Here is a 24,413-nt window from a genome sequence, read left to right on the forward strand (position 1 = left end):
ATGTCAGGCCGCCATCAATAGTAAGGCCCAGTATCTTAATACTTTCGAAATATTGGATGTCCACACTCCCCATTACAAGTCGTGGCCTGTCAAATTTTAATTTTCGTGTCGAGAGCAGGGCACATGTCTTGTGTGGCGCGAATTTTAGTTTATTTCTGACACCCCATTCGTCAATTTTCCTCAATGTGCAGTTTGCCTTCGTCTCTACTTCTAAAGCAGTATCTCCATCAAACACTAGCACAATGTCGTCGGCAAAAGCCTGACAAAACACATCCATCTCCTCTAACATCCACAGCAGAGGATCCAGCAAGAGGTCCCACAGGAGCGGCCCACCTATGGAACCCTGCACGCGCCCCTTGTTGGTCTCTCTACTCACTTCCACACCCGCATACCTAACTTTCACACCTCTTCCACTCAGGTATCTGCTGATCATCCGCCTTACGTTCCCCGGACACCCAACTTCCGCCAACCGAACCTTTATGGCTGGCCACCAGGCGCTGTCGAAGGCTCCCTCTATGTCTAGAGATACCACAACAGAAATCTTCTTCTCCTCCCTCTTATTTCTGATGTGGCTACCTAGTCTATAGAGGGCGTCCTCGGTGCTCCTCTGTGGCATGAAGCCATGCTGATGGGGGCTTATTTTGGGCAGCAGGTAGAACCTGAGTCGGACGACCAGCATCTAATGAAGATGAAGATGAAGGTTTCGATGTGGTCTATTCTGATGCCTGCCTCGTTTATCTATCAAACTTTCATCTCTTTTAATTTTTTCTAAGGCTGTGTAAATCATTTGCTCAGTAATAGAAAGAGTGTTTAAAAAAATACCTTGCATACTTGCACTCCATAATGAAAGTAGCGGGAAATCGATTTCTTAATAAAACCCCGAATAAGCCTGTACTAGCACTTAATTAAATAATGTAGAAAACTTTTTACCTGAATAATATCGTAACAACGTTTACTGTCAAATCATATTGATATTATTTTTCGTAAAGATCTAAAACCATATTATTCGTTTCAAATACATTTTAATGTTATTTTATGGAATAAACGCGTAGTTTTTTATATCTTCGTAAATAAAGATAGAAAAATTCTGAAAAAAATTTACATGGTGTATTTTAACTTCTAGATGCCGAAAAACGCATAACATGAAGAACCCCGTAATAGGTCATTACCGGATTATTCGCGGGGGGCGTCGATTTATAATATTAGTATGGATATAATAGCACAAAATAGCTACAGTCTTAGCTACAGTCCAAAAGCTGAGCTTTGTATAATATTTGTGCAGTGTGAGTGATCACCAAAAGTTCTTACTCTTAGTCAGAATAAAAACTATTACAAATAAAATGTATTCTTTATTTATTTAATACTTTATTGCACAAAATAAAAATAAATACAGGAATATTAAAAAATAATATAATTATTATTGTACATATGGCGGCCTTGCTAAAAACATAAATTTCAAGTTACGTATAACATATTAAAAAATGGGTATGTTCGGAGCCCTCTGTGCGAGAGTCCGACTCGCACTTGGCCGATTTTATTTATTATTTTAGCCCGGGTCATACCGGGTTAGCTCGGTCAACGTTCACGGCACATTTGCGATACATAAACATTCAAATTTATCCTAAAAAAAGGTTCATTATTTTAAGGAAAAAACATAACCGATAGGTAAATAATACGGAACAACATATTATGGTATCTAATTGTAATATGGTGCGTCAGTTGTCTCAAGTATTTCGTGCTGAATACACTTCTTAATAGTTAACTATCTAATACCAATTTAAAATGTTATTAAAAATTTTATTTTTCAGTATACCATTGTTTTACGTATGTTATGAAGTATCGAGCAGTAAGTAAACTATAAATAATTTCTATGATATGATATGAGCAGTAAGTAAACTATAATTAATTAGTATGATATGATGAAACCAAATTGTTTTTTTTTTTATATTTGTTTTTCTTTTTATATGCCGTTGAAAGTCCCCTTTTCATAAATAACAAAACACTTAAAAATTCTCAGGAGAATGCAGTGACTGTCAAGATATTTTATCATGCCAGCCCGCGCTAGATTTAATAAGGAAAAAAAGAGATAATGATACACTACAAATTCTTAAAAAGGCTCGTTGCGGCTATCATGGCAGTATATACAAGGTAAGTACGATATAAGAAATAATATTAACTATAACGTTGGTGTCTAATTATAGCGTGATAACGAGAGTCTTTCAAATTAAAACAAAAAAGTGTAAATACATGACACACATCTTACTTATTTCATTAAAAATTTGTCCGTCCATAAAAAAAACCCTCTTAGATTTCCGCCCGAGACTTCGCCTGCGTTTTCAAAGAAAAACCCGCATAGTTCCCGTTCCTGTGGGATTTCCGGGATGTAAAGTAGCCTATGTCTTATTCTGGGTCTTCAGCTACCTACATACTAAATTTCATTACTAAAGGAAACATCCATCCATCCATACAAACAAACTTTCGCGTTTATTATATTATTAGGATATAAATGGAGGCTTCTTGCTACGTCTGTAATAACATTAGTATTGATATTAGGTACATTGAATGTTCCCTTAAAATTCCTACAGGTGTGCTGCTCGGATTTTGATAAGAATGCCTCAAAAACGCTATCTGACAGCAAAATAGAGAAACTTAAGCTCCTACCCGAGCTCGAGGTATGCGGCGAAATTGAATTTGTTCGTACACTTGGTGGAAAGATGTCTTATCCCGGCAGATTTCCCTGGATTGCCCTAATATCCTATCACACACGTAAGTATATTATTAACTATATACACTATACAGGGTGGCCCAAACCTTGACGAAATATTTTTGAGAGGAAGCAATTTATCTACTTATTAAAAAAACTTTTGTTTTTTTTTTAATTTTGGGTTTTGTAACATAACCCTGGAAAGTTTTAAATGGAAAAAAAAATAGGTTGGGACCACCCTGACTCACTACATTATCTGAAAGCTGCATCGCAGAAACTAAAGTCATAAGTTTAAAACTCATTGAATGGTACCTACTTGATGTTTTCTTCAGCAAATGGCCTTCAATTTGAATGCACTGGAAGTATCATAAACAAGAGATATATATTGACAACGGCGCGATGTGTCCAAGGGCAGAATATCGCTGGAGTTCGCCTCGGCGAATATGACCTCCGCTACAATGAGGATTGCATAGGAGAACAGCAGAACATCGTTTGTCAGTCGCATATACAGGTAAGGAACATAGAAGGAACATAATTTTCGATAAATTAGTTCTGTCTTTGGTCGCGCTCCCTCTCCGACACCTCTGAACAAAAAACAAACTATGGAATATAGTATAAATAGCGGTCCGCCCCGGCTTCTCTTAAGTTGGATTGAACTGCACATGGTGTGCGAATTGTATTATAATCGGTTAAGTCGTTTAGGAGTCCATTGAGGACAAACATTGTGACACGAGATTTATATATCTTTATATATAAAAATGAATCGCAAAATGTGTTGGTAAGCGCATAACTCGAGAACGGCTGAACCGATTTCGATAATTCTTTTTTTATTATATTCCTGGAAGTACGAGGATGGTTCTTATGTAGAGAAAACGTAAATATGTACCACGGGCGAAGCCGGGGCGGACCGCTAGTATATTATAAGATAAGATATACTACACTCTATATTCCATAGGAAACATAAACTACACGATATATCATAGAATTTTATAGTACAAGTAAATTGAAATGAAGTTTTGACTAGCTTCATTGTATTATTTCAGGATGTTGCTGTCGAAGAAGTAACCATACATGAAAAATACGGGAAGTTAAGAGCTTATAATGACATTGCCTTATTACGACTTGGGGAAGACATAGACTTTAGATATAGTAAGTATTTAGATATCGTAGTAATCTGTTTCTTCATTAAAAAACATTTATTTACTTATTTAAAAATTGTATAATATGTTTGTTTATCAGCCATCTATCTGGTTTCCATAACACAAGCGAAAGCTTAGTATGGGATCAGATCGTGCCGTGTGTGAAATTTGTCCTGAATATTTATTTATTTATTAGTATTATTAAGCTATGTATTTAATGTACAAATAATTCAAGGTACCTTATAATACAAAAAAATCCTACAAACAGCATGGATTGTGGCCTACACACACGTATGATATATTTTATTATTTTTATAGATAACGTAGCCCCCGTTTGCCTTCCGGTAACTGCAGTCCTAAGTGACAAATCTTTGAGTGGAGAAAGGGCTACTGTTGCTGGTTGGGGTCTCACAGAATACAAATCTGACGTGTTATTAGATGAGTTTGTATCGATCAAAACCGATGAAGTCTGTCGCAGTTTATATAATAGGTAAGACTAGGTACAAATATTCTAATCTTCCTCTAAATTCTTATTCGAGAACAGCGCTATCCATTTGTATAAAAAAAGAATGAAATTCTATGCAGTAGTTTTTAATTTATCGCGTATAGAATATAGATAGATAGAGAGACGCGCTGAATTTTTATAATATGTGATAGATAATTTAACGTATCTTATTTTACAGAAATGGAGGCGAAAGAGAATTTAATAAAATATGCGCCGGTGGACTTACACCTGCACATATTTCGTTAGGTAATAAGGGACCGTGCGTAGGAGACTCGGGTGGTCCTCTTATGTTGGAAGCAGTAGTTTATGGCTCTGAACATTTTGTTCAGTACGGCATCGCATTGGATGGACCGATGCAATGCTCTTCAAGCTTTCCAAGAGTATACACAGATGTGCGAAAATACGTTGACTGGATTCTAGAAAATATTGAACCATAACAAGGCCTATCGCAGACGCCAGTCCTCTCCATTTATGTTTAATTGTACTTTTTGTAACCATAATTATTAAGTTTTGACACAAATAAAATAAAAATATTTGAAATGTATATATACATCATTTATCCATACTAATATTATAAATGCGAAAGTAACTCTGTCTGTCTGTCTGTTACTCAATCACGCCTTAACTACTGAACCAATTTGCATGAAATTTGGTATAGAGATATTTTGATACCCGAGAAAGGACATAGGCTACTTTTTATCCCGGGAGATAGGTAAGGTTTTATCCCGGAAATCCTACGGGAACGGGAACTATGCGGGTTTTTCTTTGACTGCGCGGGCGAAGCTGCGGGTGGAAAGCTAGTTATTCAATAAATTAATTAAACTTATTGTTTCTGTTTATTATATGATAAAGTTACCCATACCTAATATTACCTTATATAAATTAAAGTAATAATAATAAATCTATCTAGTAAACATATTTAGAAAATATTTAAATGAAATTTTGCAAGACAATTTGTAATCTGTAATATAAAAAAAAGAATTAACGAAATCGGTTCTGCCGTTCTCGAGTTATGAGCTTACCTACCACATTTTGCGATTCATTTTTAGGGTTCCGTACCCAAAGGATACATACTACATGGTCATGGTCTGTCTGTCCGTCTCCAGGCTGTATATCATAAACCGTGATAGCTAGAAAGCTGAAATTTTCACAAATGATGTATTTCCGTTGCCACTATAACAACAAATACTAAAAATTAAATAAGTAAAGTACTGAGGGAGGGTCCCCATAGTACGGAACCCTTCGTGCGCGAGTCTTACACCTACATAATTGGCAACGATTTAAAAAATCTAGGTAACTAGGTACTCGCAATCCACATTTTGCTATTAGGTACTCGCAATCCACATTTTACTCCTATACTGTTAATTTCATTGAGAGAGAGAGTGGTTCATATGAATTTATTTTCGAAAAATGTAATATATAAAATTCTCGTGTCGCTATGTTAGTTACCATACTCCTCCAAAACGGCTGGACCGATCCTCATGAAATTTTCTGTGCATTTTTACTGAATTATTGGTACCTAACGTAATTATGACTTATCGACGAATTTACAAGTAGGTCGTAAACGAAAGAAACAATTACAGAAAGGTTTATTGAGTATAGAAGAATTCATCTGGACGATATAATAAACTTATTAATTACTCAACGATAAAAAATATAAACTATTGCTATAAATAATGTCTACTAGTAAGTATTGTGCTACTCTTCTGGTAATATATATGTATACAGTTTCAGCAGCATATATAGCAATCTAAATCTGCATAATATTATTCTAGGTATAGGTGATCTATAACTAGAATAATATTATGCAGATTTATATTTAAGAAGCCGATCTTTTCGCAGGCTAATCTTATCCGGGCACTCACATTCGCAAGAATACGCAAACAACAAGTTTAGGACATTTGCAAATATTCGTTCTTAAGGTTTTTCTCTATATGAGCGCAAACATACATATACATTCCACGAATCTTGGCTCGCAAGTGAGTGACCTGAGTAGCATAAGCCCCGAGTCTTTTGTTAAAATTGTGGGATCCTGAACCTGCTCACGATTATAATTACTGCTCCATTCCTGATTCCTCCAATGATATGACTAGCATAGCAGTGCCCCGCGGTTTAACCCGCATTGCCCCGCTCCTATTGGACTAAGCGTGATATGTCGGCCTCTATATTATGTTGGCCCGACCAGTTAGAAATATTCATGTAAAATTTGGAGTTCATGTAAAATCCATACAGTATCTAAAACTATATTTTTAGAATTATTTTAAAAATATATTCGATGTATAGTTTTGACTTTCCTACGATTTTATTATATGAATAGATATCGTATAAGTGCACGTTGATTATTATATACATTTGGATTTTCCCAAATGAAATATTGTGACTGATAAACCCGAGAGCAGTTCGAAGCTCGCCCGAAGATTGTAGTTTCCGTCGATAAATCTTACGAGAATTGAAAATAAACACAATTCTGTTGGAATATATTATTTAGTATATTCATCCAGATACCGTACATCGGGAGAAAGGAGGACGCGTCAAATTGGGCCTGAAACTTGGGTTAAGACCAATACACACGAAATATTGTTTATGTAAAAAATAAAATAAAAAAATAAATCAACCGGGTTCTTGTACAGTCAAGGCAAAAAGTTTTATTTATTTGGCTATTATTTTGCACATAATAACGTTGTTTTTAATTTGAGTGAAGTAAATTTAAACCTAAATGTCACTGGAGTGACTGAGTTTAACCACAAAGAACGTCTAACTACGTTGAATTTTTTATAAACACGGTATAGGTACCTGTTACAAAATATAATATTAGTGTATTTCGGTTATTAGAAGGCTTAAGATTAGTACATCTTTGTAAGTGAAAGTGAATTGGAGTAACATAAAGATATTGTCATTGTCTTAGAACAGTTATTAATTGCAAAAAATATTATACACAAAGAAATAAAACTTGATGTGACTGTACAAAAACCCGGTTGATTATTTTTTTATATATATTTTTCCCGTTATGTATGTGTTATGATCTATTATAAAAACAATACCTATCTCATGTGTATTGGCCCAACTCAAGTGTTCAGGCCCAACTTCCATAGTAAAATGCCCATTCTCCTTTAAATTTAAAAACAAATAATTCAGACTACGTTTAAATTCAATTCAATAAAGATTTTTTCATCCGTTAAATCGTATATCTTATAGAAAATGAAACTGGAAGGTTGATTTTATGCCCACTTCAATTTTCCTGTATAATATTTTAAAGCGTTTTATAAATTTAATTAAGTATTGCAACTGTTTATGCAAATGATAACCTCTTGTAGAGAAGGCAACATACAAACTTACATAGATATAGATAAAAATACACTACATCATAATACGATCTAGCTTTGATTGTTACAACTTAGAAATAATATCTAGTTAGTCTGTATATATTCTATTACATATTTATATTCGGAGCATCCGATAATTTTATCCTTATAGCGGGCATTAAGGAAATAACAACAGACAAAGCTGCTTATATCTTGTTTTTGCAATACTCATACTGATAATATATATAGAATGGCAAGACAGTCGCTTCAAGACGTCTGTGGGGTAAACATATCTTTGTAGTAGTTATATTAATAACAAAATGTGGATAAAAACATTATTATTTAGCATATTATTCTTACATATTTGCAGAGACGTGTCAAGCAGTAAGTACTCAGTTAAACTATTTATTCAATACATGATATTTTGCGTGTTTGATCCATTACCTAATTAATAGAATAAAAAGCAAAGAATTTTGTATTCATGACATCATAATATGTTGGGATCTTCAACCTGTTTTATGATTTATTAATAATATTTATGTTGTTTATAAAAACTTTACTCGCGCGTGATATGAGATAACCCGTTGTTTGTATATTAAATGATGATTAAATGTAGTTACATAATTATATTGCTAAAATTACAGGAAAATTGCTTCTTATTAAAAAAAATACATCATTTTCCCCCAGAATCTCATTTAGACTTTGTTTTTCCTCAACTAAACTTTAATTCGGATAAAATGATCATTAACATATTTTATAAAAGGACGTTAGGTCCGCCACAGGGAATTAAGCTTATTTACGATAATATTTAAGAAAATAGATAAGAACTTATAAAATTTTAATCTTTTATAGGCACCTTTCATAATACCTAAGTGATTAAAATATTTTTTAAATACTTGTTATTAATTAAATTTCTAGTTAAATCGGTTACAGCTTTAAAAAGGAGAAGTTATGAACGGCTTTTCCTCTATGTTTGTTACCTCAAAACTTTCGATGTTTGTTTTTCTGTCCGTCCGTCTAACCGTTTTTTTTTAGTAACCGAAACCCGAAACCGTTTTTTATTACGTATAATTATTGTAATGTGTAAAATAATTTTTTGTACAGTATAGCATTTTGTAATCTAAGAGATCATTGTGGTGCTTTGGCATGTATGTACAGTACTCTCAAACTAATAATGCGCATAGAAAAATTCGTGACTGTTCGGCAACTGTCATATTCCCCGAGCCTCCGAAGATGTTAATATGTATAATGTATATAGAGTGGTTAAATGTATTTCAGATTTCTTCATGCATAGTTTATTAGTTTTATTGTGATTTTATAGTAAAAGAGATAAGTAACAAAATTTGTTTCGATAATTCAATGTAAGTTAATAGCGAGGATAAGCTACACGATTGCGAATACATATATAAATGTTGTATTAATTTACTTGGAAAATTCTATACTTAGAACTATTAAAGTGGCGTTACTGAAGCTGGCGTAATGATGGATGTATGGAAGGTTAAAATAAGACAAAGTTTATATTTAAAAAAATATTTGTGAAATCTGATCAAAATCCTCCGTACAATGGATTTACAGAATCAGGTATTATCTCTATTTCCTGATATCGTAGAATGATCAGAACTTTCATTATGCTCTTATTCATTTTCACTTTCCCCACTGCTATCTGCTACCTGTGTAAGTAAATAATCATTTTACCGGAAAATTCAACTTTGAAACAAAACTAAGAAGGTATGTAACAGCAGCTCTATATAATTCCATACAGAGATAATCCTTGCGGTCACCACCAATATATAAAGACGACTGACGGTTTTTTGAATGACTGACAGGCTACCGTCACCTATCGCCCGAATTGTTTTCGATTGTTTATGACTCTGAATTGACTCCTATTTCTTTCAAACAAGGTGCAAGATGCAAGTTGCATTGTTTAGGGCACTTCCGATTCAATGATTCGGGGTGATTCGGGTGTTTCTGGAAATACGATAATTAGCGAAGATCTGCATGCGCATTATTAGTATTATTAATTTTGGAGTACTGTAAGTGTATGTAAGCCACATGTTTTATAATTAAATAAATAAATACTCCTTATTTTAACTATATCGAATGAAAAGAGATATCTATGTGTCTATTTAAATATATATTATACATTTTGATCATAGCAAGACAGATGTCTGTACAACAACTGACACGGTGTTTGCTTAGAGGTGTTTGTAATTCCTCTTTTTCGTTTTCATTTTTTAAAGTGTTTGGAATCTCTCTTTTATAGAAATGATATGTTCAGCAAAATTAATATTAATAACTATGTTATTTTAAGAAGAATGCAGCGATTGTCAAAAGTATACATTATGCCAACCCGCCCTAACTATGTTATCAACAAGGAGAGATGACGAAACTAAAAAAATATTTACGTCAGCATATTGCGGGTTCGATGAAGTGTACAAGGTAACATATTATTTTAGGTCCTATAAATTAAATGTATGTAAAAAAAATATTTAATGTAATAAAATGGAATCCAAAAGTTCCATTATGAGTCGTGCAAGAATTCTCCACAAAAGAACATGTTGTGTGTCACAATAATAAACGAACTGGCATTTTTTTCTGGGTGCATCGATTCATATTGTAAATAGAACAAATAAAATAACTTTATATTGTTCCATGGCATTCTTTCAGGTATGCTGCTCGGATTTTATGACCGGGGTCCCTGCAAGCCTAAGTGATAGGAGTGGATCTGACGTGGACAATACAGAAAAACTTAAGTTACTGCCCGAGGAATGCGGCGATATTCAGGGATCTCGTATCGTCGGTGGAACAGTAGCTAGCTTGTATGAATTCCCTTGGATGGCCCTGATATCCTACAACACACGTAAGATTCAATTGATTGTTTTACTGTAGTCATTGAATTTAATAAAGCAGAAACTTTCGGAACACTTAAGATTTAATAAAGATGACGATGACAAGAGACAAAAAAGGGTGTGTTTGCCGAGTATAAATGTCAGAATTGAAACTTTTTTGGCAAGATTCAAAGACACCAAAATCGTCGCCTTGGAGTACCATGTAGTATTGCCATGACGCGACGTTGAAATTTTACTCTCAACGCGCCTATTGAAGTTTAACTTCAAAATACTTATTTTCAGGTTTTGGTCTTCAATTCAAATGCAGTGGTAGTATCATAAACAAGCGATACATCCTGACCGCAGCTCACTGTGTACAAGGGGAGGACATAGCTGGGGTTCGCCTCGGCGAATTTGACGTTCGCTACCGAACAGATTGTGTGGGGGAGGAACCGAACTTCGTGTGTGAGACGCATCTACAGGTAAAGACAAAACGAACAAAACAAATTGATAATTGTATTTGTCCTAAGATAAAAAATCCCATTTCACTGTTTCAATATTCACTCCTACACTGTGGACAATGGATATTATAACTTTTCTCTTCAAAATCGTAGAAATTTGATAATTTTAAGTAGGTGTGTTATGTAGAATTTCTAAATTACCTTACCGTTTTCTTTTCAGGATGTAGATGTCGAAGAAAAAATCATACATGATGAATACCAAACATTACCATGGGTTAATAATGACATTGCTTTATTACGGCTTTCGGAGGACATTGACTTTAATCATAGTAAGTGTATTTCTTTATTTATTTCGATAAAACACGTAAATGTTATATACAGGGTGTCCCACTATTGGTATACTAAGCGCGAAGGAACTTGTAGTTTTGCATACACTGATCACGTAAAAAATACATAAACAACAAAATTACGTTAAAATTTTTTTGATAATTTTTTCCTGAAAATCCATGTTTTCTTCTCTAGCTTCGCGCAGCCGTCATAATATACCGCTTCTCTAATGTGAGCATTTTGTCTATGAAAACATAATCTTACACGATAGCTCACGTGCTAGTGGCAAAAATGGGCGGGTTGCTTGTTATGGGTGTACACATAGAGTTTTAAGAATTCATCTATTTGAAAAAAAAATGCGTCTGGAATTTTTTAAGTATTTTTTACGTACTCAGCGTATGCAAAACTATAACCTCCTTTGAGCTTAGTATACCAACAGTGGGACACCCTGTATATCAGGAAAGATAACAAAAGGGTCCAGAGTCCACTTAGGTCGTTCAAAAAAAACATTCACACCAGTTTTAATCATCATCTGTATAATATATTTATAATATTATATATCTATTCTAGAAAATGTTGCCCCCATCTGCCTTCCGGTGTCTGAAAGCTTGAAGAACACGACTTTGAGTGGAGAAAGGGCTACTGTAGCTGGTTGGGGTCTCACCGAGTTAGGGCGGGAGTCATCCGTGCTGCTGAAGGTGCTTGTGCCTATCAAGAGCGAACAAGTTTGCCGTAACTTCTATAACAGGTAAGACTCGCTATAATTATTAATCCAAGATTGAAATACAAAGGTATATCTATTATGAACGTATAAGACTCTATGTAAAGTTTGATTAAATCAATCGTATTAGTCGGATCTCTGCATAGACCAACACATAGACAGAGCTGTGTCGCGCTATAATTGCTGGCTCTCGCGATAACTGTATCAAAGAGATCACATTCAATTAACTAATCGTGTTAATAATCATATGCTATAAAACATCAGATTTTACAAACTGTATTAGAAAACATGCCAAATTAACCCTACTCATCATGAGGATGCAAATATTATTCACAGTCAATTTCCAATAAGACACAAACAACTATAAAAACTTTTATTCCAGATCATTGTTAATACTAGGTATACTTACATGAACCATGTGTTATCCAACAGGAAAGCAAATCGGAACGAAGACAGAACGCAGAACCAATTATGCGCAGGTGACCTCAACAAAGATACCTGTAATGGTGACTCAGGGGGTCCTCTTATGTTGGAAGAGGAATATAATGGTGTGGACAGATTTGTCCAATTCGGTGTTGTATCACATGGACCGAAACGATGTGGCTCCAACTTTCCAGGAGTGTACACAGATGTCAGAAACTTTGTGGACTGGATTTTGGAGAAGATGAAGCCTTAAAACATATTATTTTAAAGATTGAAATATTTTATTAGTTAGTAAATATATAATTGAACATCTGTGTTGTTTTAATTAATTTCTAATAATTAGTTATTCTGAACTCTTTGATCTTTATTAATCGTATCCATCAGTTAATTTGGAATACTTTCTTTTCCTTTTTCAAAAATATTTATATTCACGTCATGAGTTCTTTTCATATTAATAATTTAGGTATGGTAATTAAAATAGGAAGTCATAATGGTTTATTTAAAATTAGAGTGAAACCTAGCGAGCCCTGAATATAAATTTTTATTACAATACTCTTTTAATTTTAATTTCATTGAGATTCCGTTACTTTTGTATGGAAACGCGCTCTTCTAGGGAAGCGCGCTACATCCTAGGCCACATTTCAGCTTACCACCAGGCGAGATCGTTGCCTGATAATACGAATTTTCAAACCTTGTTTACTAATAGTTTAAATACATTTTGGTGGCTAATCTCCATCCTAGGTATTAAAGCAATATAAAAGGTGGCTGGCTATTGATACATGAAACCGAGAGAAAAAAAACTCGCGATAATGTGAAATAAGATAGAGGTTTCTAAGTAAGACAGTTTCTTTTTTCTAAAATTAAAATTTGAAAGAATTGGCACCTAAAGTCGAAAAAAATTCTTTACTCTTCCTCCTTAAATGAACGAAAAATGAAAAATGCTGCTGAAAAATATTGAAAATAAAAAATTGAATGCAATTATTATTGTTACTTGTTATTAAAACGATACATAAACATATACTTCTTGAATAATTTTCTCTTTTTTTCCCAGACAACATCTTACTAACATTGAGATAATATTACTACGTATGGAGGAGACACCACGAACATAATCTGTGCGCCATTTTTTTGCTCTAAGTTTTAAAAATTATTATCTATTTAGGTACTTAACGATGAAAGTTATTCCTTTGCACTTTTCCGTATTATTTGTATTATTTGTGCAATATCGTAACACACACGAAGGTATATTTGATGCGTTTCACTTTAAAACCATTAAAAAAACCGCTCAACATACGCCACATGGCGTATGTTGAGTGGAACATAAATGATGTAGGCGGTGTCGTCTCCATATTAATATTATCTCAATGCTTACTAACCCGATTTTAATCCAGTTCACTGGAAGATAGAAAAGGTTATAAGGTTAAGGCTGAAATTGGCTTGAAATTCCGATCAAAAAACCCACGATAAATTTGGCTTTTACGCGGAAGACGTAGGTACAATTAGCACACACTATATAACACGAATCTCGAAATTTATTTCGATTAGGTACATAGTCCCTAATCAGGAAAAAAGATGTAATAACATTTTCTGTTCTCGATTATGGTAGGATTAGGGTGCTTTTCCACTAGTAATGTTTGAGGGAAATGAGTCGTGCGACGATGTCTAGCTGTGCTATAAAAAATTGTGGGGGTTTCCATCAAAGCTGTGCGAGGAAAACGTGCAGTGCGAGAATGCGTTGTAATGTCATCTATTTATATCTAGAATAGTTTATTAAAAAAAACCTGCATCAAAATCCGATGCAAATTTATAAAAATCTAAACACTTTCTGACTTTATTTAATAATATGTATGTGGTGTTATACGAATATATTATTGTTTCTTTACTTTTATGTAGGTACCCTGAACTCTCACATCCAGGATTCCCAAGACGATAAAATTTTCCAGTTCATTTTGAGATAACCTTATTGCTTCAAAAGTGAGATATTGCTTTGAGTTGCAAATTGCATTTACATCAAACGAACATAGAGCTAGAGCAAAATAATTCTTTCGTGATCTTTAAGTGTAAACGAAAACTCGTATTCAGTGTTTCTCAGTATTAGAACATTGCATAGAATCTTTTTGCACGCACTAAGAACAACGATAATATAATGCTCTACGCCTGTTAACACTAAAATAATTTGACATAATAGGGTTAGAATGAGCAGTCAATCGTTTGATGTAAATGCACCGTTATAAGAAGATTTAAAAGGAGCTTGAAACTTGCTTTATTATTTTCGGCTAAATCAAACATCTATAAGTATTTTTTTAAATGTATCTCATAAGGTAACCTGTTAAAAACTCGAATTTCTATTACCCGAATCTTAAAACCCCGAAAACGGTTGTTAGAACTGAAAGACAGATGTAGTTAATGAGTGACAAATTTTTTAAATTCCTTTTTTAATTTCCCAGATGAATCAATTTCCAGATGCACGAAAACTAGATTTTTAAAAAGTATTTTTTTGTTTCCGGTATTCTCATAATCCAGATCTCATTATACCAGATTCTCAGAATACTTTTTTCTGTTTCCCATCATACCATTTTCCAAATAAACTATTGCCAAATTTTTATAATCTTTTTATTTGGTTCCCATATAATCGTATAACAGATAAATTACTATTTTCAGACGTCACACAGGCTCTACTTTGGAGCCTGTGCGACGATTTCATTGTAAAAATCTAGAATATCTGTGTACTAATTTGGTACAGGGAAACAAAGAAAATAAAACATTATTTCCTGTTACTAAATTCAGAACAGAACGATTGCGAAAAGGAAAAAACACATTTAACATGGCATAATTTGTTATTGCATTACTTTATAATTATTAGTTTGTGATAATAAAAATATGTTTAATGCAAATATTTCAACATTGACGTAATAGTGGCGTAAAGGAATTATTTCAGGATTTAGTCCGAGCGTTTACGCGGTCCGTGCGCTTTTTGGCTCAAATATGTGATTTTTCAAACCAGGGGCCTTAGACAAAGTAACAATTATAAAACGATAACGAAGTTAGAAAAGGCAAAAATGTATGGGATTGACATACGCCGCGTTAGATCACGTGGTCTATCTAATGTCAATCCCATACATTTTTCCTTTTCTAACTTCGTTATCGTTTTTCAATTGTTACTTTGTCTAAGGCCCCAGATTGTCCATCAACCACTTATCTTACAAACATATAAATTACTAATAATTTTAGGAAATGTTACTGTCTATGTTTTTTTTTCGATTAATACAGTGTTTGTGAATATCATCAAGATAACTGAGCCGATGATTAATTAATTTCACTTTTAGTGTCAATTTCGAAGCTAAAAATATCATACAATACATTTGTTTCTGATAGGGACCTACACATACGTTACGTACACTTTCAAATTATTTAACATTCATTTCATTGCCGTAGTATTATGCTAGGCGTCCATTAGAGACGGATCGGGGCGGGTCGCATCGCAACGGGCCGTCTCTAATGGACGCGCTGTTTGCTCCTGCGTCCACCTGTACGGGGCGCGGCGGACCGCCTAGGCGGATTTTATCTAACAGACGCTCGTCGCTCACATCCTGCGTCCACTAGACGGGTCGGGGCGGGCCGGGCCGCAGCGCACCGCCGGCAGAAATCCGCCTGCGAAGCGATATCCGCCAATGCGTTGCGACCCGCCCCGACCCGATCCGTCGCTAATGGACGATGTTTCATACAAAACATAGGCCGGCGTATTTTTGCGTTGCGATGCGGCCCGGCCCGATCCGCCTAGTGGACGCCTAGCATTAGATGTAGGGTAGACTGAGTACGATTGAAACAAAGGACGGTTGAAACAACACGAATATCTCGCAAACCGTTGGTGGGGGGGTTAGGGGTCCAAGGGGAAAAAGAAGCGCACAACTGTTCTTAACACGAACCACAATGTTGCGTCGATCTCCGCGCGCTTCAGCTGATTTTATTAGACCCTATTGTGTTTTTATGACCAATAGTAGGTAAGTATTTTTGCTTGGAGATTTTTCCAATTATTGGCGTTTCTATTTAAGTGACAGTATGAAGTGTGCGTTTTTGTTTGAAGTGAATCTTGTGGAATATGACATTGTGACTAGTTTTTTGTACCATTGTTGTTACAATTACTATAACTGTATTTTACCTAAAGTAGGAGTTGGGGACGGTTGAAACAATTTTTTTGGGTACGGTTAAAACATTGTTTTAATTATTTTTTGTTTTTTTAGATGCCGATAGTACGTGTAAGAGAGATTTCGGGAAGACAAATAGACTTATCGAAGTACAAAGACGAATATGAGGAGGTGAAAACCGGAAAATGATTGCGATAATTAGCAGAGAAGCACGATTATTAGCTTCTAAGGTAAATTCCAATGCGAGATGACTCTGGCGAGCAAGAAAATCAAAAATGGGATATAATAGAGGATATAACAATATAAGGTATAATAATAGAGGGCGAAAAATCAGGAAGTCTACTATTTACACTGACACACCAGATAAGGAAGAGATAAAAAAGAGCAAGAATTAATATTGAAACGAACAAGAGCTAAGCAAGTGAAGAAACGATTGGATAGAGGAAAAAGGAAGATATTTGATGGAGGAAAATGTAAAAGAAACACCATAAAAGCAAAAAAGAAAAATGTACAAGAGGAGATATCATCACAAGTTGAGGAGTAGGTTCTTCTTCGTCTTGTTTTTATGTCACCATATTTAGAGAGCAGACCTTAGTGTAAAAGAGTTACTTAATTATTATTAGATTTAAAATAAACAATCAATAAAACATATTTTAATACTATATTTTGTATTATTCGCATATTTTTCAACTGACCCCAATCACTGTTTCAACCGCCCCTGGTATGGGGACGGTTGAAACAAATCGGATTTATTTTTTAAATTTGATCTACTATTTAAAATAATACACCTGGAACTAAAACCACAGTGCCTATTAGTAGACAGATACATGCTCTTTTATTTAACATATATTTTTCATCGCTCGGGTTATAAAAAGCAAAGTTATGGTCGTTATAAGTGAAATTGTTTCAACCGTACCCAGTCTACCCTACTATAGTCTAGATACTAGACTAGGCATTGTATAGATTACATATATATTACCTATAGGAAACAGACGTAATTAACGATAATATTACGATACGATAGTATTTTACATTGGCTAGGTATTGAACTGAATCACTTTAATAAATTAATTATGTGTACCGATTTCCTGTATAATATGTCGTGGCCATATCGTACATTTGCTCATTTCATGAAATGATTGGCCATTTCACGAAATGGTCGCTAATCGTGAAATGGCCAATTTAGTTTGGCCACATCGTGATGTGGCTTGAGCAGATCAATGATAAGAAATCGTTTCACGATATGGCCAACTAAACGCGCGGTTTTTTCATGAAATGATCAAAATTATTTGATCATATCGTAAAATACATAGTTACATTAATCATTGGTAGAGGCGCTGCAAGCTCTGTGTTTATGTGATAAGAATAAGATGGCGGCCGCTGGCGAAAATTTAATTATTCACAGTTAAAAACTTCATAATTCGTTTAATAACAATATGAAGAAAGTCATAGCAAAGAATTTACGACGAAAAGGTTCGAGTACTATGGAAAATGTGGATATCTTATATGTAAAGAAGAAAAAATGTGTCTAAAATAAAATAATTTAAGACGCATTTTTTCTTTTAGGATATTATACATATATTTAAGCATATATTTATATATTTTACTATATTATTATAATTATTGTTTGTTTTTTAAAAGGCGACCCGCTTCTGGCATTCCGCTTCGTTGTTTATCAAAGTCTAACCTAACCTAACTGTTTTTTATTGCAAAAACGCCTTCTGGCATTCGCCGGCCGCTGCCGCGGCACTAACTTAAATGACATTAGGTAAACAAGTTTTTAGAATATTCTGATTTTTTTTAATATTTTATGGACCCTTTATATTTTATACGATCTGGCCAAATGTGGATGGCCAAATCGTGAAACGTTGACGATTTAACGATCTGATCAAACTATGTTGGCCATTTCATGAAATGCGACCATTTCGTGGAATGATTGATCATATCATGAAATGAGCAAATTGGCAAATATGGCCACGACATATACATGATTCAGTAAAACATTGTAGTGATAAGAAGCGTGGGGTGTGATAACAGTTATTTTAAATGAAGCATACTTAATAAGCAGCACTCATTTACAAGTGGAGGTTGCATACTCCATTTCAACAGTTTTATTCTCATTTCTAAATATATCACGTGATGTTTTACAAAATAATAATTTTCATCGTTACTGTGCAGCAAATTTTAAAAGATGTCTCAGGCATTAGTAAGTATTATAATATTATATAGTTACACTATAAAATTATCAAAAAAAAATTATTTTAATTCAAGTCAAGATCTGATGAAAGCATTATTTTATGATTATTATTAATTGCAACACATACATACTAATTTTTCTTATAAAGTGGAATTAGTTTTGTTTGTTTATTTTTTTTTTTATTGAAAGGGTTACAAAAGTACTGGACCGATTTTAATGATTGCTTCACTAACAGAGTGCTACTTTATTAGGAAGTAACATAGGCTATATTTAATTTTGTTTTTATACTGGGACAGTCGGGACGAGCGGAATAATAATTTTATATTAAATTACTCTTAAATTTTATGACTAAAAATACAATTTATTATGATCATTAAAATATTGTCATATGTGGCTCCGCTCCTATTGGTCTTAGCGTGATGATATATAGCCTAAAGCCTTCCTATCTAGGAAGGTTACAAGATGTCTCAAAAGAAAGTTTATATTTTGTGGATGAATAAAAAGAAAGTAAGCGGTGTATTGAAAAAATGTTTATCACTGCATAGTATAAAACAAAGTCGCTTTCTCTGTCCCTATTTCCCTATGTCCCTTTGTATGAATAAACTTTAAAACTACGCGACGGATTTTGATGCGGTTTTTTTTGTTTTTTTTTTTTAATAAGTAGATAGAGTGATTCAAGAGGGTTTTAGTATATAATTTATTAGGTTTTAGACAAAGCGGGTGAAGCCGCGGGCGGTAAGCTAGTTTATTATTAAAGTGAATAATATGGGAATTTATTTCTTAAAAATAATATCGTCTAAATGCAGTCCATTGCGTTTACGGCACTCATTTAATCGAACAGTAAAATTACAGTATTTATGACAGCTCGGCAGGTAGAAACAGTGATGGCTGCCATTTCGGGCAGATATTTTCTTTTAAAATGCACTAGAGAAGTTGGTTTGTTGGCATACACTTTAGATTTAAGATACCCCCACAAGAAGAAGTCCATGGGAGTTAAATTTATTCACAAATTATAAAAAGGTATATTAATACCTACTTATAATTTGTAGCAGATTTTTAGCTATTCCGAATTTTCCTAGATGATAATGATGATAATCATGTTGCAGGGGACTGCAGTGACTGTAAAGACATCACCAAGTGTCCACCCGCCTTTTTTCTGACTAAATACAAAAGAGATGCTGAATCCCGGAAGATTATTACGAACGCTTTCTGCGGCTACAATCAAGCTGAAGAACAGTATCAGGTGAAAACAGTACCTACTTACATTATTATTATGATATACCTGCCTCATCATTGGGAGTCCAAAAATATTAGTTATTTCACACTTAAATATATTATGGTTAATCACTAAGAAATATAGTCGTATGAACTGAGGAATAAAGTAGTCCTCTACTGGCGAGAATTTTTTTAATATTATTATCACCAAATATCCCTGAAACCAAGAAGCCAGAGATATCTCGTCGGTCACTGGCCAGGTCGGTCTTCTGTATTTTTGCAATATGAGAATGATAGCATTTCATTTTCATGCATATCCTGTTAATTTAGTTTTTATGGACGGTGGTGACCACTTAACATCAGGTGGCCCACCTGCCCCTTTGCTTGCTCTGACATAAAAAAAAGTGTTTGAAAGTGAACATGTGTGCTGCTTTACCTAAACATGATTTAACTATAATGTTTAGGTAAAGCAGGCATTTCATGATGAACTATGTTTATCAATAGATCATTTCTTTACAGGTCTGCTGTTCCGATTTTGGCACAATGGAAATAATTGTCAAGTCTGGTATAGAACCTCAGGACACACAAAATAAAACCATTGATAAAAAGTCGTTGTTACCAGAATCATGCGGTGATATAAACGGCGACCGAATTGTTGGAGGCAGCGTCGCAGGCCTCTATGAATTCCCTTGGATGGCCCTTCTTGCTTATTTTGATAAAATAACGAATTGTTAGATTTTATTATATATTAGTGCTCTTTTTTATTATCCTTTTGTGGCATTTGTTCTGAAATTGTTTGGTCAGTAGTTTACACGGTCTATTAATTATAGACGGCTACGTATTTTATTTTAAACGTTTGTTAATTTAGCTAATATTCACAAAGTAAGTAGATGCATATGCCCTGTACCTCAATACATTTTATATATTAACGCTTATATTGATTCAGATATGGGGTTTAAATGCGGTGGCAGTGTAATAAACACCAGGTATATTCTGACTGCCGCTCACTGTATAAACAACAGACTGTATGGTGTGCGTCTCGGAGAATATGATATAAGTACCCGTGAAGACTGTTATCAGAATATGTGCGAGACTCATATACAGGTAAGAATTAGAAAAAAAAACTGAAAGGTCTACTTAACATCCAATCAAATGCAATGTCTCAGGCATTGCGGTAGCACCTGCCATAAGGTGTTCGGTGACGCGTCCGCATTGTGGCCTCCTTGCATTAAAAAAGAGCTAGTTAACTTGCATGAAGAGATTTTTTTTCAGTTGTTTACGTTATACCTTCTCTATTGAGTTTTATTGAATAGACACTAAAATTCAACTAATCTAATCCTGTAGTATCGTAACAAATTGAAATTAGATCTTTTTCATACTCTCCTTTTAGGGAGTTTTCTAAAGACAGCATTTATATGCGGATTTTTTTTTTTAGGATGTTGGCATTGAAAAAACAATTGTACACGAGAAATGGAACAGAGCACTTAAAATTAATGATATTGCTTTGATACGTGTAGACGAAGACATCGACCTATCGTCTTGTAAGTATTTTCCCCCAATTTTGATCGATGGATTCTGGTACAATTTATCAGCTAAGTTTAGGTATCAGTTACAATCTCGGTGTTCATTTCTGAACATCGCTTATCCAGAATTAACTTTTAAACCAATCACTTAACCCGTAAAATCTTTTGAACTTCTATTAGGTCAGCTGCGAAAAATAAAAGCCCTGGTCTGCAATCGCAGATTCTATGCATATCTCGATTACATTGCAAATTTTCACTAATGCGTATTTTTCAAGTTTTTTAAGAAAAAGAAATAATAATTTAAAAATGTTGTGTGGTTTTATGAAACCACGGTAAAAGTGAAACTGTTCGAACGGTTCCGAACACTGCTTTGTGTAGCGCATGTCGCGTGACGGTCGGCTGCCGAGTAGGTATACCTACTCGGCAGCCGCGATACACGCGACATGCGCTACACAGACCAAAAAGTTTGAGACGATGTAATAAAAGTTTCACTTTAATAAACACACATACTCTCACTATAAACATAATTAAAAAAGTAAAATCTTAAGTATTATAGTTGATTACGGAGCTACGGAGTTTCTTGTCGGTACTTCTCCGTAGAAACTGCTTCCCGAATCGGTGCTAAATGGTAAAACTATGTTATGACGATTCAAAAGTGCTTCTAGAAGAAGTCTAATTGAATAAATAAATGTTTGTGTTTGAGTTTGATTATATTTTCTCTCACTCAGCTAATGTTCAATCCATCTGTCTACCAATATATCCAAATCTACAAACCAAAAATTTGATTGGTGAGCGAGCTACCGTGAGTGGATGGGGAACATTTGAAGCACGAGAATCTTCTGCTGTCTTATTGAAAGTTACCGTACCTATCGTATCCTGCGAGGAAGGATTTAGGTATGTTTGTTTACCTTTACACATTATAGTATTTGTAAAAATGATATTTAATGCACATGGTATTATTAACAGTAAACACATCTGCGCTGGTGAAAAGTACAGAGATAGCTGCGATGGAGACTCAGGGGGACCACTAGTTTTAGAAGAAAGCTATGGCGATTCAATTAGTATGGTTCAATTCGGTATAGTATCCTTTGGATCCCAAATATGCGGCGGATCCAATGTAGCAATATACACCGATGTTAGACAATACGTTGACTGGATTCTCGAAAAAATAGAACCGTGATTAATTAGGGAACGTTAACGTGACGCAAACTGAATAAAAATTATTGATTTTCATACAGATATCAAATTGTAGTATATCTCATTAAAGGTACACTTAAAGAAATTTATATCGACACAGATAATAAGAAAGATATGTAACAAAAGTTTCACAAAATGATTCTGTTGAAAAATACCTCGTAGTTACGTATTATTAAAATATTTTTAATTATTTGTTTGTTTTATTTTCGTCCTAATCCAGATGGTGATTCTACCAACATCTATAATTAATAAATTAAACAAATTTCAAAACCCTTATCAAAACTTAAACAAATTAAACAAATTTCAAAACCCTTTTCAAAACCTTTTATATTATAAGTGCTACCCAGTACCCAATCCTAAGTTTAGGATTTCCATTATCCTCCTGACTGCATTATCAAATCAGCTCATTAGTACCAGATATGTACTATAGGTACGTAGACGGTGTACAAAAATTTAACTCCACTTTAACTCTATCTGACATGAACCATAGAAATCTAAATAACAAGACACTAGAAGTCGTAAGCGTGCGTGACCTTGTCGCCACTCAGGTGATTTTCACATCACCAGTGCATTCGTCACTGTTCAGTTGCTCTGGAGACGTATGAGTGTATACATGGTGTGTTTCAGCAATTCCCATTGCGGAAATTCTTCCACAAGTTGTAATTATACTTATAAAGGAATAATATTTCATCGGAAAATATTTTTTTTTAGAAATAATGCCGTTTTTCCTTAAAATTATAGAATATTTACAAGTATTACGAGTGTCACCATAGTAATCGAAATAACAATGAATGACACAGTCAACCATTCTTAGAGCATCTACAGACGCTCCGATTTGGTTGGTGCCAACCATATCGGAACCGACAAGGCAACCATTCCAACATTGCTACAGATTGTCCGACGGTTGGACTTCCAGCTGTCAGTTGACCATAGAGTAATATGTCAGTTGACCATAGTACGAAGAGAATGGGCTAAATTCTACTATAGAAATAGAGAAAATTACAGTCATATGCGGCTCTTACAACTTATTTTTTAAGGTTTTTAATGTAGCCGCACTGTCAATTTTTTTTAATACTTCTAACATAATAAAATACGCTTGATTTCTGGCATCTCTATTTGCGTAATCTTTGTTACTTAAGTCCCACAAACAGGGAAAGTCTTTATATAGTTCCAGCAATTTTATTAATATGTCACGTTCGGTGACCGTAACTCCCTCGGCGTTCATGTTGACGTCCTACACCGGCGGCGTTGCGAATGTGAATGAGCCAATTACCTATATTAATCTATGGAATGAGCCGATTTGGTCGGAACAAAGCTTCCAGACGTTCCAATTTGGTTGGATCGGATAGGAAGTTGGTTTGGTCGGAATTGCTGGCGCATCCGACCACGTCAAACCAATATTAATAATAATTATGTCGGACCGACCGCTCTCCACACTTTCCGATTTGGTCGTGGTCGGATGGTTGGCACCAACCAAATCGGAGCGTCTGTAGATGCAATTATTATCACGTTTGTTCGTATTGGAGCAAAAAGTCTCATATACTTAGGGATGTTATTCTAAAATAAATCGTAAATTCGTGCGTTAGGATACATATTCAAAAGCTTAATTTATTAGTTAAGTTAATGCATCTACAGACGCTCCGATTTGGTTGGTGCCAACCATCCGACCACGACCAAATCGGAAAGTGTAGAGAGCGGTCGGTCCGACATAATTATTATTAATATT

General features: G+C 34.4%; 3 protein-coding genes across 4 annotated transcripts; all 3 read left to right on the plus strand.

Annotated features, from left to right (window-relative positions):
- Positions 1-1,724: 1,724 nt before the first annotated feature.
- Positions 1,725-5,097, plus strand: LOC149480348 (CLIP domain-containing serine protease B4-like). The gene is made up of 7 exons (XM_089706503.1): positions 1,725-1,846; positions 2,018-2,148; positions 2,586-2,766; positions 3,037-3,215; positions 3,748-3,853; positions 4,162-4,333; positions 4,527-5,097. The coding sequence occupies exons 1-7, from the start codon at positions 1,783-1,785 to the stop codon at positions 4,783-4,785; spliced, it is 1,092 nt and encodes a 363-aa protein (XP_089562629.1). The 5' UTR covers positions 1,725-1,782; the 3' UTR covers positions 4,786-5,097.
- A 2,826-nt stretch (positions 5,098-7,923) lies between these two features.
- Positions 7,924-12,722, plus strand: LOC149480349 (CLIP domain-containing serine protease HP8-like). 2 transcript variants are annotated; one of them, XM_089706500.1, is made up of 7 exons: positions 7,924-8,034; positions 9,962-10,089; positions 10,318-10,510; positions 10,782-10,960; positions 11,160-11,268; positions 11,837-12,014; positions 12,420-12,722. In XM_089706500.1, exons 1-7 carry the CDS (start codon positions 7,971-7,973, stop codon positions 12,661-12,663), a joined length of 1,095 nt encoding a protein of 364 aa, XP_089562626.1. In that variant the 5' UTR covers positions 7,924-7,970; the 3' UTR covers positions 12,664-12,722. The 2 variants fall into 2 exon arrangements, with proteins under 2 accessions (XP_089562626.1, XP_089562627.1); XM_089706501.1 differs by having other exon boundaries at positions 7,937-8,034; positions 9,965-10,089.
- A 5,889-nt stretch (positions 12,723-18,611) lies between these two features.
- On the plus strand, positions 18,612-22,877 carry LOC149480350 (melanization protease 1-like). The gene is made up of 7 exons (XM_089706581.1): positions 18,612-18,761; positions 19,859-19,995; positions 20,487-20,697; positions 20,914-21,071; positions 21,403-21,508; positions 22,219-22,384; positions 22,457-22,877. The coding sequence occupies exons 1-7, from the start codon at positions 18,695-18,697 to the stop codon at positions 22,668-22,670; spliced, it is 1,059 nt and encodes a 352-aa protein (XP_089562707.1). The 5' UTR covers positions 18,612-18,694; the 3' UTR covers positions 22,671-22,877.
- The last annotated feature ends 1,536 nt before the right edge of the window (positions 22,878-24,413 follow it).

This window comes from Colias philodice, chromosome 18 (assembly GCF_061535455.1).
Source record: "Colias philodice isolate Cphi_HAF_F1 chromosome 18, ilColPhil1 Martin Lab GWU primary, whole genome shotgun sequence".
Taxonomy (NCBI): Eukaryota; Metazoa; Arthropoda; class Insecta; order Lepidoptera; family Pieridae; genus Colias; species Colias philodice.

Bases quoted from the DNA above. Each gene is read 5' to 3' on its own strand.
- LOC149480348 (XM_089706503.1), top strand. From the start codon at position 1,783: ATGTTATTAAAAATTTTATTTTTCAGTATACCATTGTTTTACGTATGT. The intron at 2,149-2,585 runs GTAAGTACGATA...AAATTCCTACAG, and splicing joins ATCATGGCAGTATATACAAG to GTGTGCTGCTCGGATTTTGA. The intron at 4,334-4,526 runs GTAAGACTAGGT...CTTATTTTACAG, and splicing joins TGTCGCAGTTTATATAATAG to AAATGGAGGCGAAAGAGAAT.
- LOC149480349 (XM_089706500.1), top strand. From the start codon at position 7,971: ATGTGGATAAAAACATTATTATTTAGCATATTATTCTTACATATTTGC. The intron at 8,035-9,961 runs GTAAGTACTCAG...TGTTATTTTAAG, and splicing joins TTGCAGAGACGTGTCAAGCA to AAGAATGCAGCGATTGTCAA. The intron at 10,090-10,317 runs GTAACATATTAT...GCATTCTTTCAG, and splicing joins GGTTCGATGAAGTGTACAAG to GTATGCTGCTCGGATTTTAT.
- LOC149480350 (XM_089706581.1), top strand. From the start codon at position 18,695: ATGTTTTACAAAATAATAATTTTCATCGTTACTGTGCAGCAAATTTTA. The intron at 20,698-20,913 runs GTTAGATTTTAT...ATATTGATTCAG, and splicing joins TTTTGATAAAATAACGAATT to ATATGGGGTTTAAATGCGGT. The intron at 21,072-21,402 runs GTAAGAATTAGA...TTTTTTTTTTAG, and splicing joins TGTGCGAGACTCATATACAG to GATGTTGGCATTGAAAAAAC.